Source organism: Phaenicophaeus curvirostris, chromosome 16 (genome assembly GCF_032191515.1).
Source record: "Phaenicophaeus curvirostris isolate KB17595 chromosome 16, BPBGC_Pcur_1.0, whole genome shotgun sequence".
Taxonomy (NCBI): domain Eukaryota; kingdom Metazoa; phylum Chordata; class Aves; order Cuculiformes; family Cuculidae; genus Phaenicophaeus; species Phaenicophaeus curvirostris.
This window is the reverse complement of record NC_091407.1, coordinates 9,190,020-9,204,709: the sequence shown is the minus strand read 5'-3', so window position 1 is coordinate 9,204,709 and position 14,690 is coordinate 9,190,020. Positions and strand designations below refer to the sequence as shown.

Below are 14,690 nucleotides of genomic sequence, written 5' to 3'. Positions count from 1 at the left end.
TCCTTTTCTAAATTGCCTTTATCGAGCCTTTCTTTTGCACATTTCTTGGCCTTCTTTCCTGGTGTTGCTGGTGAGCTCTTCTGAATCTCCTCTGCTTGGCAAAGAACTCCCAGACAAAATCAGGGAAAATAAACCTTTTAAAAAGCCCTCTATCCCTGTTCCTTATCCCCAGAGTTTCCTGGAATCATACGCAGTTTTCCTGCCAGTTTGGCAGAATTCTGTTAACTGTCAGATCGAACCAAGAATTAATTGATGAGGGGGTAAAAAGAAGAGGTGAAGGAGAAATTATGGGAGGTGCTTGTAGGAAAAAGTTGAGGAAGAAGGTGGGCAGGAGAGCTCTGCCAGAGATCCGTGGAGGATAATAACCACTGTATGGGCTCGAGATAAGTGTTTTGATGCTGCTAAAGGAAGGTTTTGGCCAGAGGAGATTTATCTGAAACCAAAGAGTGAAGTTTATTGGGAAGGAGTGGAGAGGGATCAGCAAAATTTGTCCTTTATAAACTCCTCTTCTCCTCTAAGAATGAAAAAGAGGAGAGGGAGGGGAAGGGACACCTGGACTGGAGGGCAGCAAGGGTTTTGCTTTGGATGAGTTGGAGGCTGTTGATGTTTCAGGGAGCAGTCAGAGGGTTTTTAAACAGCATTCCTTTTATAGGGACAATTTAACCTGTCTTTAAGCAGAAAATATTATCTGATTCTTTACTTTCCTTTCAAGCTTTTTCAAAGAGAGACAAAAAGGTCTTCAATGTGGAAGAGCTGAATGCATTAATTGTGTATTTAATTATCAGTTCTTTAGCACTAGAAATGGACTTGGAAGTTCCTCATCATTTTCTTCTGCCAGTTAATTACTGCTTTAGTCTAGGTTATTCCTTAATTACCTCATATATTAGACTTGAATATCTTTTTAAAAGGACCCGTCGGGTTTAGTACCACATCTGTCAGTGCTGTGGATGCACTGCGGCACGGTGTGTGTATCGTGAGAGCCCTCATCTCTCTCTGCGCATTACGTGAAGCAGTGCTTTGTAGCTCAGAAAGGTGTTTTCTTTGGCTCCACTTTCACACACTGAAACCGTCCAGTCTGGATGGAGTGAGGCTCCACTGAGGTCTGGTATTGTGGGATGACAAAATGAAGTTGAAGGGAAGCTGAAAGCAGTGTTTTCTCTCTAGGGATCTCTCCAATAACAAGATCAGTGGTTTAGATGTTCGCATGTTTGAAAGCCTGACTTCTCTGGCCAAACTGTAAGTACACGCTGCGCCAAACCGGTGCTCCAGCTCGCCTTGCACGCTTGAGCTGGTACCTCGACCGCATGCTCGTGTTTCCAAAGTTAGCCTTGTTTTTGCCTGACCTCCCCTGTCGAGCCCCAGGGAGATGTGTCTGTGGGCTCCTTCCCAAGGCATTTAGCTGCACGGCCTGGTGAACAGCTGATTCCCTCACTGACATCCAGGGAGCTGGGCAGGATCTGACTTGCTGAGCTGCTGGAAGGAGAGGAGATCGAGGCAGCAGGATTAGATATGTCATAAAGTGTGCATTAGTGCGTGGAAGCTGCCTTGAAGCTTTATCATGATAAAGCTGCCATCTCCAAATCCCACTTATCTTCTGAGAGAATCGGGTACTTAATCTGAGGGTCCTTGAGGAGCCCAGCACTGGTCGGGGAAAGGCCTGCCTGCATCTCCTGTCACTCCCCCATCCCTGAGCTGTCCCTAAAACTGCCTGGATTCTGTGTGCACTTGATGAACTTTCCTTTTCTTTTTCCCTCTTTTACAGAGATATAAGCCACAACCAGATTTCTACATTAGAAGATGGAATATTTGATAATTTATTTAATTTAAGTGAAATGTAAGTTCATCTTCTTTGTTCCCAGTTCTCTATTTAATCCTTTCCTTGAAACAGCTCTTCCCTTCCCGGAGGGGTGGGATGCAGCACTGTCTTGAGGGGATCTGGGGCAGGTACCCAACCAAGCAGCTGCCTTTTGGACTCTGGTTTCTTTCTCAAACTGAGTCCTGCACGTGCCCTTCAAGCCTAACCTCTTCCCAGATTTGCTTCCATCTCCTGCATACCTCCAACCTCTGCCATCGCCTTCCTGGCTTCCCTGTCTCTCCTCCTAGCTCTGCTGAGGTTCCTGTTGGCGGGACCGCTTGGCTCTTCCTTTTTCTTTGGTCACGCCTTGGGATGGTGGGATCTGATGAAAAGGGCACTGACATGCGGCACTGTCACCTGTCGGAGGTGTCTGAATCACCTGAAGAGACTTCAAGATGTTCTCCCTACGTGGATCAAGTTCTTGGCTTATAGGTATTTTTAATTGAGGGAATTAAACGCTGTGCTGCTATGTGAAGGGAGGCGAAGGGAAGCCGTGCATTTCCAGGAGACATGGATGAAGCCACTGCATAGAGTGGCTGTTCTGTATCTGAATGAGCCGAAGGATGAACCCCATGGAGTCACGCTTGGCGCAAGAAGAAAGCTCAGCCACCCGTTCTCCCTGCGTCTCTGCAGCTGAGTGTTAGATCAGTGGAGGCTTTTTGCTGATGGTTTGCTGTTCTTGTTCATGTAATGGTTGCTCTCGGAGACTGAAGAAACATCAGGAGAACTTGCTTTTAGTTTGCACTTCCGTTCAAAGCAGAAATGTGCCATCCAGAGACACTGTGTGTTATTTGCTATACACAAAAGTGAGGAGAAGTCATGTGAAAGCATATGCATTTTAGTGGCAGAATGATCCTTCCTGCTTAAGCAGAATGAACTCTTAGCTCAAACAGTCAGAGAAATAGCTAACAGTGCACAATTGAATGGTTGGACTCGATGATCCAAGAGGTCTTTTCCAACCTGGTGAATCTATGATTAAATAAATAACAGGGCACAAAGAGCGTTTTCCATTCTGCTTTGCTGTGTACGGTGGCACTGAAAGGATCCAGGCTGGGTCCAGGCCTGTGCCCGCTCAGGCTGGCCAGCACAGCGGTGCTTTCGGTGTGGAACGCTGGGTCTGGCCCCTGCACAGCCCGGCTGGCGTCAGCCAAACAAGCAGCTTTCCATCTCCGTCCTGTTCGCAGCTGAGCGCCAAAGGCTGTCATTTGGATTGAGCTCAGCTGCAATTAAAGTTTCCATCTTTTCATTTAAGCTGCCACATGGAAAGGTTTTCCTTGACTTTGCATTTCTTTTTTGACAGATCCATTTTATTCTCTCTGCTATTTCTTAATGGAGCTGCAAATAGTCCCCCTTAGCTGGAGAGGCAGCCGTGACACCCGAAGGCTGTTTTAAATAGGAGATTGTGTCTGTAATTTGCTTCTAATTGCAACAATTATTTGTAGTGTGAAAAAAGTACTTGGAGTGCTTGCCTAATTCTAGCCTCTAGAAAAATCATGTTAATTATGGCTTGATTCCCTATTCATTAACTCCCCTCGCAGCTCTTTGGGAAGCGTGGCAGTGGAATGGCACGGATGGGAGCAGTGAGGGACCTACACGCTGCTTAATTAACACTGAGTACATGTCACGTTGATGCCTGACTTCCTTCTTATCTTCCTGTTGCAGAAACTTAAGTTGGAATCCATTTGTTTGTGACTGCAAACTTTCCTGGTTGCCCCGTTGGGTGGAAGACAGAAAAGTGAAAGTGATTCAGGCATCAGAAACAAGATGCGCTCACCCTCCCGAGGTGGCAAACCTTTCCCTCTTCGATGTCTCGTTCGTCAATGCTACGTGCGGTGAGGAAACGCTGCTGGCTGTGGTGGGGGATGTGACCAAACCAATGGAAGTGATGGGGGAGCTGGGAGTCACCTCTCGACCTCTTGAGACCTCAAGTCACCAGTTTTAATCTAATTAGGATTATACCCTGATGCCTTATGGCTGGGATCAATAAACTCATTACAGGGTGAGCTTCAAGCAGCTCTGAATCTGTGATCTCTGGCCTTGGGCTTTCATTCCCTCAAGATTTCAACAGTCTGACTTGAAGCATTGCAATCTCTTGGAGTTGGTGGGACCTGAGGACAGGCTAAGCTGAATCTTTGCAGGTGACAGGGCTCGACGTCGGGAGCATTGAATGCACACTGCCCTGATCTACAGCCTGTCACCTGCTCTGGGGGCATTTTTCTCACTGCCTTGGCTGGCAGAGGCACCTAGCAGTGTTTAACTGGAGGGTGGGAAGGGGGAGCCCTAAGAAAACTCATCCTGCCTGAATGCTTAGCTTTCTCTGGGTAAGGGAGAAGTGGGGAGAGCGAGTGCTTCCCCCATCAGGCATCTCCTTTAATGCGTGACAGGAGGATGCAGTGTTGAGGAAGCCAGGGCTGACAGGAGCTGCCTGGAGGAGCGCAGGGCTCCCAGGGCTTAAACTGGGTGATGGTGGCTCCTTTTTCCCACCAGAGTTCCCCAGCCTTGCAGCAGTACCAAGGGCAATAACAGCAGCACTCTTATTCCCCTTCCTGATTTGTTGTTCCCTTCTTGAGCTCCTTTAAGTAATATGGGGCTGTGTTCTGGGTAACTCAGTGCAGTGGGAGTCAGCCAGGACCAGTTCACCAGCTACGGGCAAGGAACAGGGAAGTTTGACCAGGCTGGTGTTACAAAGCAAAGCATTTCCTATGCCGTGCTCCTCCTCGTGGGACTTTTCTTAAGCAGAGAATGTTTGCAGGAAGGCTGGAGAGAAAGCTGGACACTTGGATGGGTTTGAGATGGGAAGATCACGCGAGGCCAGAGCTGTTGAGATGTTTGGGGGGAGATGTTGTGGCAACCAGCAGAAACAGAGGAGCAAACATGGCTCAGTTGCGTGGGCAGCGTTAGAGAGGAGGCCAGGCGGTCCCAGCTGGGCTGCGGCTGTGCACGTGGCAGAGGCCCTGCCTGGCTGTTTGTGGCAGCGAAACGTCCCACCCCTCGCAGGCCCCAGGGAATGAGCTGTTGCTCTGAGAATGGGGCTGTTGTGGCTGCCATCATTGGGCCTGCGTGTCCGTGCACGTGTGTGTGTGTGTGTGCTCCCCTTAGCCAGGCATGTGTTGTTTCTGTGCATGGATGCACACCTCTTGGGTGCTGCCTGTGGGTGGTGTTGCCCTCTTCTAGCACCACGCTTTGCCTGCAGGTAGGTGGGAAGCTCTTGGCTCTCCCCAGGGAGGAAAGTGGCTGCGGTGGCTGCTCCAGCTCCACTCTGGGCCTGGTGGAAAGCCCAGAGGTATTTCCCCCATGCCCCGATGCCCACCCTGTGTTTGGTTGTAGACTTGTTGCTGGAAGCCCCAGGCAGCACATGGTGAAATGTGCTGCACCTGCAGCCAAGGGACAACCTTTTGTCTTGGTCTTACTTGGTGGCCAGTCCTGGGAGTTCCCTTGAGGGTTAGATTCCATGGCTCTGTGTCTCATGGGGCTGTCAGGCTCTCCAAAGACCTGCTTTATTTACTCGTTGTTGCTGCTCCATAAATCTGTGTGACTGGCTTCTAATTTTTGTCATCATTAATTAACATAAAGAGTTTGGAAATAGTTGCTGAGGGATTTGAGACTTCCCAGGCAATTGTTAAAAAGGAAATGCTTGGAGCTGCCCAGGAGGAGCCCGTTCCAGGAGTGTGGGGTGGTGCCTCTTGGAGCCATGGTTTTACTGTGTCAGTGTGCAAGAAGATCTTATCTTCTGTCTCCCAGGAGCTCAATACATCACGTGTCTGACGAGCAACCACACAGAAGGGGCTGAACTCGTCATCCTCTTCACGTCTGTTCACCCTGGGAACCTCACTGAGGAGATCTGCAGTGCCCTCTGTTACGCTGAAGACCAGAAATATGGAGGTTTTGGCACCCAGGGGCAGTGTTTGTGCGGCACTGCACATGGAACAAACTCTTCTTCTGGCTGTTTGCCATTTTGCACTGAGCATTTGCCCGGGCAGGCCTGCGGTGGCCCATCACTCGTCCCCTCTCCCTTCCAGGCACAGCTGCCTGTGTCTTTCACCGGACTGCAGCCCCGGTACAGCCTACACCAGGCCGTGCTCTTCAACATCAGTATTCCCATTGCTGTCAGCACTTTAAAGTGGGAATTTGGGGACCAGACAGAGGTTCTCAACACCACTGGAAATGCAGCTGTCCACACATATGCCTTACCTGGACAGTACAATGTCACTGCCACCGTCTTCGTGGGCACCAGAGTCTTGTACGCGCAGGCGGGAGTTGAGGTGGTGGCTTCACCCCAGCAGTTAGAACTGCAGTGTCCTTCCTTGGTCAGGACGAATGAGAGCCTGGACATACGGATCCGCAACAGAGGTGGCACTGGCCTTGCGGTGTTGTACGGTATCACCACAGAGGCTGGAGAGCCGGGCAGAGGTGAGCGGGGTAGGCCAGGCAGGTGCTGGGCAAGAGAGGGAGGGGGATGGCACTGAGTCCTGGGCTTTCCCTTTCCCTTCTCTCCTAACGAGGAGTGTGGGATGGCTCCGATGGGCACTCCCAGCTCCCCTGACTGACCAGGCAGCGTTTTACCCTGCCTGGGGCCCAGAAGGTGATTGCACAGAGGGCACTTAAACAGCAAAGGGGACTTGTGAGCTTTGAGAAAGAAGGAACATTTCTGGAGCCTTGTTTCCCAGGTGGGGTTGGGGTGTATGGGCCCATAGGAAGGACGTCATGCTATGTTCTCTCTCGTGCAGCAGTTCATCCCATGTGTCCTCCTGATGGCTTGGTTTTCCCGGGCAATAACCACTGCTATCAGCTGGTGGTGGAGAAGGCCGAGTGGCTGGAGGCCCAGCAGCACTGCCAGGAGCACGGCAACGGAGAGCTGGCATTTGTCAGCAGCCCCGACATCCAGAGCTTCTTGGTTGCTCATGTTATCAGGTAAGCAAGAAGGGCAAGGGTAAGATTTCCCAGGGACAGGTTGTGTGTTCCTGGGGTTACATCTGTCCAGTGGGACGGTGGGATGGTCGTGCTGAGCCCAGCAGCCTGGAGAGACGCGCGAATCCAAGCTGCGTATGGGGACATGGCAGGAGTGAGGCTGCTGAGCAGAGAGCAGGAATACCTAGAGCTTGAATCTGTGCTGAACTTGGCTTCTTTGCGTAAATGATGTGGAGGGAAAAAGAGGAATGGGGCAGAAAGGCTGGAAGTCAGAACTGGGAAGTTCTGTGGGATTGCTGCTGGTGGGTATCTTGTACCCTGTGTTCGTGGCTGTGGGTGCATCCGCAATGGTGCAGAGATGCAGGGTGAGGAGCAAACAGGGCTGGGCTGGGCAGACCTTCCACGTAGGAGCTCAGTAAAGCCTGCAGACTTAGCTGAGCGGTGGAGAGGGCCAGACGCTCGTGTCCAGAGGGCATTTGGCTGCCAGGCAGGGCCCGAGGGTCATTTGTGACCAGCTTCCTCCATCAGCAGGGTTACAGCTGGACTGTCCCGTGCCTGACACCATAGCATCTTGCAGCCACTCCAGCAAAGCCCTCCTGCAATCCGGCCTCCCAGCTAGGATCCTGCCCTCTCCCAGACACGGCTGCAGCCTGAAACCCAGGCTTCTTCCCTGCTTCTTCCATTTCCTGAGAAGGCGCAGTGCTTCTCGCCGCGTGTCAGGCTCCAGCAGCATCTGTTCCACCTCAGGACTTGGGCTTTAGAAACAGAGAGCACACAAAGTGTCAGCCTTTGATTGAATCTGCCCCTCTAAGTGCCCTTTTCTGGGTGGGAGGACGAGCAGGAGAGCGTCCAGAGGCCTGACAGCTCCCGTCAGCTCTCCCAGATGCAGATGTTGGAAATGGCCTCTCCGTGATACATGGCCCAGAAAGCACGTGTGAAGGGAGCAGCTGCTGATGACGCAGGCTTTGAATGGTCCTGCTGAAGGGCTGACAGCCCCTTCTCCCCAAATTTGTATCCACGCCCTTTTCCCTTCACACTGGGATTCATCCTGAGGTTGCAGATGTGGTCCTTGCTCCAGGGCAGTGGAGTCTGTCCTTTCCCGTGGGTCAGGGACTGTCACTGCTGCTCAGAGTTTGCAGGCCTTGCGTGCCGGGCGTTGGTGGGCTGCGGCGCGAGGGAATCATGAGACCTTGGAAGGGAACGAGCTGTCCAAGCTGTTCCCCAGCTGCCGCCCCACGTTGCTCTCCTTCCCAGTCCCCTTTATTTCACGTATTTATTTTATTAATCCATTCAGATAAACATGAATGAGGCAGTTCCAGGATGCTATTTCCCTGGCGATAAAAGCCAAATCGGCAGAGCCACAGGTTTTTGGAACACGCAGCCTCCATAGTTTCTTGTGGGAAAATGACAGAAGCCGAAATCTGTTTCCCATTAGAGCGCGCAGCAGCGTGGGCCGCGCTCTCCTCTCCTTTGCTCCTGCATCTCGTGGCCTCCCCAGGAGCAGCGGGTGCTGAGCTGCTCCCTTGCGCCCCTCCAGCACCCCTTCCAGGGGACCCTGCTTCCCCTCTGGGGCAGCGCTTGGACCCCCTCTCCCCTCCCAGCCTCCTCAGGCTTCGTCCTGCTCCTCTTGCTGCCCCAGCAAGGCGGCGTGTTCCTTCCTCAGAGGCAGAAGGACACTCAATTCCTTCAAAAATGGATGCCCCAAGTCTTCTTGGTCCTCTCTGCAAGTCAGGGGCCAAGCAGTGGGGCAGGGGTGAGAAACCAGCCAGCAGCCTTTTTCTTTGTTTTGCCTTTTTTCTTCTTTTTTTTTTTTTTTGATGACCTGCAGTTAGATCATAGCTGGAATTAGAGGAGGAAAATCTCTATGGAGTTTTACTGGTGGCAGCAAACAAGCGGTTTCCAAGCCTGATCTCCCTAATCCCCTGCCAGTGGTTCGGGAGCAGAGCACAGCAGTTATTTATTTTTTAATCTTATTTGCAGTGAAAACTCCTGATTCACTCAGCAGTTATTTTCATCATTGTTTTTCAGCATGACCACATTAATCATTCCGTCTGGCGGGAGCCTGGTGGTGGAAAGACACCGCTTATCTCCCTCACCTGCTTTTCAGAGCAGTTGTACCACCTTGGGTGCCCTCGAGGGGCAGGCACAGCCGAAGCAGAGTTGGAGGCATAGGGGAGAAGGAGCTGGGGTTTCACACCATGAGGTTGTTCTCCCCCAGAAGTTAACGTGGAACAAATGACTCCGCGTTGTGCTGGGCACGATTCAAAATGGTTGTCCAGGCTGTCTGTGGCTGAAAGAGCACTCAGCGCTTTGTACCGGAGTCTCTGCTGGGATCCAGCCAGTTTCCAAATGTGGAAGGGATAGTTCATCTTCCTAAAATGGTCCTGGTGTTTGTGGGGTTTATCTGCTGGCAGTGTTTTGGGTCCCCTTGCAGCTGCTGCCTCTTGATGCCGGCTGAGGAGCTGATGAACCTCCAGCAGCTGCATCAAAGAGGAGAGGAGCTCCTGTACCTGGCACCATCCGAGCTTTCATCTTGCGCTGGTGCCAGGAGAATCACCTGGTGGCAAATTCCAGAGGTCTGCACAGATGAAGCACACATTTTCTAAAGGCTGCTCCAGAGGTTGAAGTTATTGAAGGCGAGGTTGGATGGGGCTTTGAGCAACCTGATTCAGTGGGAGCTGTCCCTGTCCATGGAACTGGATGGACTTCGAGGTCCCTCCAACCCAAAACATTCCATGTCTATGATTTTCTGACAGTTTTGTGTGACCGCACCGTTCCTCTGAAGCCATGACTCAATACAGGCCTCAAAGTGCCTGTGAGGGTCACTTCAGCTGCTGTGCAGGCTGTTTGAACAGACTGCCCTCCTCCTAAAGGCGTCTGAGGCTCAAGTCAACCTGATGATATTTCTTGGTGGACAGATAATCCCACTTCCCTGTGTTATCTAGGGTCTGTGCTGCCTCTCTGGGCAACCTGAGCCAGGGCCTCACCCTGGCCTTTCTTCCTTTATATCCAGTCTGAATCTTCCCTCCCTTAGTTTAAAAGGTTCTGGTGGTAGAATGGATACTGAAATCCCTTAGTAAATAGAAGTCTTTGTTAAATGCAGCCCGTGACATCCGGATGAAGCTGTTGTTAAGGTTATTATTTTCGTGGAGACCCATAGTGGCATCTGTCCCAGAGCTTTCTAATACTCGTGATTTCCTGAAATCCACCCCCCTCTGTTTTTTTTTTTTTTTTTTCGAAGGAGCCTCGATGTCTGGATTGGATTCAATGATTTTGCAAGCACTGGAGCACAGCAAAAAGGCGAAGGATTTAATCTGGAGAGCTGTCAGAACTGGCTGCCAGGAGAACCCCATCCATCCAACGCTGACCACTGTGTCCGGATGGGCCCGACGGGCCAGTGTAACACAGACCTGTGCATGGCCAAGCACAGCTACGTCTGCGAGTACAAGCCGAAAGGTGGGCTCTGCCTCTTCCCTGCTGGTGGGGTGGGCAGGCGGGGAATCCCACGCGCTGGCGTGTGCCGCAAAACGTTAGGGCTGCATGGAGGGGATTATCAGAGCATCACCCCAGATCCAGTGGGACTGGCAGCAACCACGGTAATCCCAGCAGAGCATTGGCTGATAAACATTGAGAAGCCTGGCCTCAGCCCAAAGGGGAGGTTTTGGCCTCCTCCAGTCTTTGCCATCCATAGAAGTAGAAAGAGGAGCGAAGTTCTGAGGCAGAGCTCTGGAAATAGTTTTTCTCCCTTACTTGAGCAGTCTCTGAGGCCATGGTGCTGACTTGGTGACTCTTGCTGTCCTTCCATGGTATCTTGTAGTTTGTGAGATGCTGGAGTCTCGTAACTTAAAGACTAAAGGGCATTCAAGATCCTTAGGTGAACTTCTATGTGGTGTGTGCTGTGTTTATGCAGCCTCTCAAATCTTCCAGAGTGGTGCAGGAGTAAAAAGGAAGCAGAAGGGACATGAAACGTGGGAGAAGATTTAGGTGAGAAGGAAAAACCATCACTAGGAAGACAGCCCACTGGCCCTGGCAGGTGGGATGGCATCAGTGGGTTGTGCTGAGTCCCCAGAGCCTCGCCTGGCTGTGGGTGAGTCAGAGGTTTTTGCCGCGGGTGGAAACCACCTGGTCCAGGCCACATTTGCCATGAAGTCCAGGGTGATGGGAAGGATGAGGAGTGCATCTAATGCTCAGAAATTGAAAGCAAATCATGGGGTGTTGGGAGGGAGAAATACGCAGAGTTCCTAGAAGTCAAAATTGCTGAGAACTGCAAACGCAGACGTTACTTGTGCAGGATGAGAAAGAAATCAAAATGCCTGTGAGAAGAGGAGAACTACAGGATTGCAGCATCTGCTTCTCCAGTAGAGCTGGTGTTATGGATTCTTGCATGGTTCGAGCTCTGCTCCAACTCTGCTGCATGGTGTGAGTGAGCACAAGCAGAGCCAGGGAAAAGCTTCAAACTTGCTGAGTCTCATGGGCTTTGTTCAATATGCCATTTGTAAACAGGAGTTCTCTTAAATGATGAAAACTTCTTTGTGGGAGATCCTGCGTTTGGTGCCCACGAGGCTGTGAAAAACGTGATGGAAGATGTGCTGTCAGCTCCGGTGGAAGCAATGGAGGTAGGGTTTGCTCATCCTGCTGCTGCAGAGGGAGCCCAGGGAGGCGCAGGCAGGTGAGCGCCCTGTTTGGTTTTGCAGGTGATGGTGTTCCCCGAGCTGTCCTTCAGGCACGATGGATATTTGACTGCCCTGGAGTTTGTGACACAGGACCTGCCTCAGCCCATTCATGTGAGGTTCCAGGTGCACAGGCCAATCCATGTGGAAGGTGAGGCATCTCCTCTCAACACTTTTGGCATTGTTAGAGCTGACACCCTGTCAGGCTGAGTGTGTGGGGCCTTCCTGGGGCCCCTGGGTCTTCAAAGCAGAAGTTGTGAAGCCTCAAAGGCTCAGAGATTTGGTTCTGGTTTTTGGGGATACAAAAGTGTAAATCCTGCAGGTTTGGGTGTTCAGCCTTGGAGAAGCAGTTTTGCTGGAGAAATTAATAGAGGGAAAAACCTGTCTCAGTGCATGAAGAAAATGTGAGTGTAAGGAACATGAGTAGAAGTGAATTTGTCTCCTGAGCTGTGCTTTTATACTGTGGGAAGACAGGACATGTCAAACAGGAATGTGCTCTGGTCCATCTGGCCCCACAGGTTAACAAGGAAGAACATTTTCCTGAGCCCGTTTCTCCCCAATGGATGAGATAATCTAATAAGTCTTTTATTCCTTGTACAACAACTCAATAGTCACAGTTTTGGCAGCAGTTAATTTTGCAGCAGAACGTTTGCTGTAGCTGTAGGGTTGGCGGGTTACAAAAGGATGTTTTTTGACACTGAAAAGTGGATACTTTGACATGGAAACATGAACTTAAGAGAAGCTGCTTAATGTGTTTTCAATGTCAAAGCCAGCTCTGCTCTTGCTTGGACTCACTTTCACTTGAATGTAGATCTCTCTTAGACTGTGAATTGGTGCATTCTCACTGGAAAAGAGACTACCTTGATTTTTAAAGACCTTGATGGCTTTGTGAAATGTTCCATTAAAGAAGGACATTTGTCTGATGCAGCACCAGGACGTGTTGCAGTTGAGGCTGTTACTGAGATTAGAGACATCATCAGGCAAAGTGAAATAAAATGATGAATTTGGAGCAAAAGAGAAGCGCACTGGAAGTGTTCCTTGTCAGAATGGTGATCTCTGCTTTCTCTTTCACTTCTTCCAGACTACCAGGAAGGAAAAAATGCTGCAGAACCATTCCACGCTGCTCAGGATGATGGGAACTGGACGCTACTTGAGTGTCCTCCTGGTTTCCGGTGGTGTCATTTGACTAACTTGTGCTCATCACCAAACGAGTGCTGCAACGCAACTGAGTGTGCCAACAGTTCTCTTGCCAGCAGCCCTGCCCCTGTTGCCATTCAGCTCAACGAAAGCCGGCTCGGCTATGAACTCATCAAGGAATTTTTCTTTACGATACCAGCTGGCCCTTCTTCCCAGTATCTGGTCAGTGTTTACTGGTTGCTGTAATCAGTGCGCCGGTGGGGCAGTTTTCTCCTGAGCACTTTGGGTAAATAAAGAATTGTTCCCAGTTTGCTGGTGGAGATACTGGTCCATCCACATGAAATGACTTGCCCAATGTCCCACGTGCCACCATATCTTCCCTGCTCTAAGCCACAGACTCCTTGTTGCAGTAGCACAGTTGGTGTCCTGGGTTATTCCCATTGCACTTACAGGGTGGAAACAGAGCATAAAGCTGGCTTCCATGTTAGCACATTTGGTTCAGAGCAGCCTAGAGAGCAAAGGGGTGAAATGACTCCCTAAGCTGTGTTTGGATCAGCTTTTCTGTTGGTTCCCACTAGGCAGTAAATCCGACTGTCTTGCCCAGGCAAGAATTGGGTGCTGAGTAAGTTGAGGCATTAATCCAAAAATATCTCCTCTCTCTGCAGGTCCCATTCAGAAAAGAAAACATCTTTGTCAAGGCCAAGGACATCTTCAGTATCGAGCACAATGCAGGTGTGGGCTTACTCCTCCAGTGCCAGCCGAGTACCACGTCCCCTTACAGAACCAAAATCTTCAGCACAAACTCTTCTGAGTGGGCACTTGGCCTGTCTGACAGCGTCATCAATGCCACCTGGATAAACGACACCGTTTGCTATCTCCGAGTTCGCTATGCCAAGGAGCAGCTGGTCCCGGTGATCAGCCCCGACAACGCAGGGCTGGAGAATCCAGGCCGCTACACGGTCCAAGCAAACGTGGACAACGGAGTCTTCAGCGCCAATCTGTCCTGTAGTTTCCAGGTGGTTTCCAGGGTTTCGGGCCTGCGTGTCATCCACCCAGCTCCTCAGGGCAGCAGGGTCTATCTGCCAACCAACCACACCACCCTGGTCGTCAAGCTCTCCTCGGGGGTGAACGCCACAGCGAGCTGGCTGGAGGACAACCGCTCCTTCCCCTTCCAAGGGTCGTGCCCAGCGGCGGTCACACCTCTGGTGGCCGACTGCGCCAGGGAGACCAATGACACCTGGTTTGCCGCAGTCAGCCTGAGCGGGCTCAGGGAGGGGGCGAGCACCCACGTCCTTGTCGTGGAGAACGCCGTGAGCTCCCAGAACATCACCATCAATGTGAAAGTGGAGGAACCCATCCGCGGGCTGCGGGCCACCCCTGACCCTGAGAGCAGAGTCCTGCTAAATACACGAGTGGTGAGTGATCGCTGCTGCTTTTCATCCATCGGCAGCATGTTTGCCTTTACCGCTAACAGGGTGGGTTTGGCTCACGAAGGCTAGGGCTTGGCTCTGTGCTGGGCAGGGGTGGCACCGCTTGCTGCTGAGCGTTGGCTCCCAGGCCGTGCAGGCACAGGTGTGTGGCACAGAGCACTGCTGCTCTCTAGCAGGAAGGCAGCCCAGCCGTGCGTCGCTTTAATTCCCTCAGAGGTAAGGCAGCACCTCCTGCAAGCGCAATACTGGCTTTCCAGTTCTATGGAAAACTGCAGACGTTCTGAAAGGCCACTATTTACCTTCTTTTGCCTTGGCAAGGCAGTTAGGTTTGCTCTACTAAATCCTTACATCAGTTAGCTGAAGCTGTAAAAATGTTTCATCCATGCCTCAAAGTTTTGGAGTTCCTGGTGTTTGCGATCTCTTTTTCTCACAGCCCCTGTCTCCCGAGCTCCAGCCAAGCCCTGGGAACCTGTTCAGTAACAGCCCACCAGTATCTGTGAAATGCTGTCTGGCTGCTTGCATCGGAACACTGTGCCTGCAGTGCCTGTTGGCTTTACCCTTCCTGGCTGCTACATCTGCTCAGGAGGCTCTGTAGGAGTGAGGAGGGAGCCCACGCTGGCCTGTGCAGGTTGAATATTTTACCCTTTGGGTCAGGCATCATTGATGGACGAAGGTCAGAGACTCAGCTCG

At 51.3% G+C, this 14,690-nt stretch overlaps 1 protein-coding gene across 2 annotated transcripts in view; it reads left to right on the top strand.

The window, feature by feature from the left end:
- The window catches only part of PKD1 (polycystin 1, transient receptor potential channel interacting), an 87,262-nt gene that overhangs the window by 33,285 nt on the left and 39,287 nt on the right, over nucleotides 1-14,690 (top strand). For both annotated transcript variants that reach the window (XM_069869942.1, XM_069869941.1), the window contains exons 2-11: nucleotides 1,165-1,236; nucleotides 1,763-1,834; nucleotides 3,518-3,687; nucleotides 5,597-6,265; nucleotides 6,583-6,766; nucleotides 10,005-10,219; nucleotides 11,267-11,379; nucleotides 11,458-11,584; nucleotides 12,515-12,792; nucleotides 13,236-13,985. In XM_069869942.1, coding sequence (XP_069726043.1) covers nucleotides 1,165-1,236; nucleotides 1,763-1,834; nucleotides 3,518-3,687; nucleotides 5,597-6,265; nucleotides 6,583-6,766; nucleotides 10,005-10,219; nucleotides 11,267-11,379; nucleotides 11,458-11,584; nucleotides 12,515-12,792; nucleotides 13,236-13,985 — 2,650 coding nt within the window. The remainder of the gene's footprint in view (nucleotides 1-1,164; nucleotides 1,237-1,762; nucleotides 1,835-3,517; nucleotides 3,688-5,596; nucleotides 6,266-6,582; nucleotides 6,767-10,004; nucleotides 10,220-11,266; nucleotides 11,380-11,457; nucleotides 11,585-12,514; nucleotides 12,793-13,235; nucleotides 13,986-14,690) is intronic.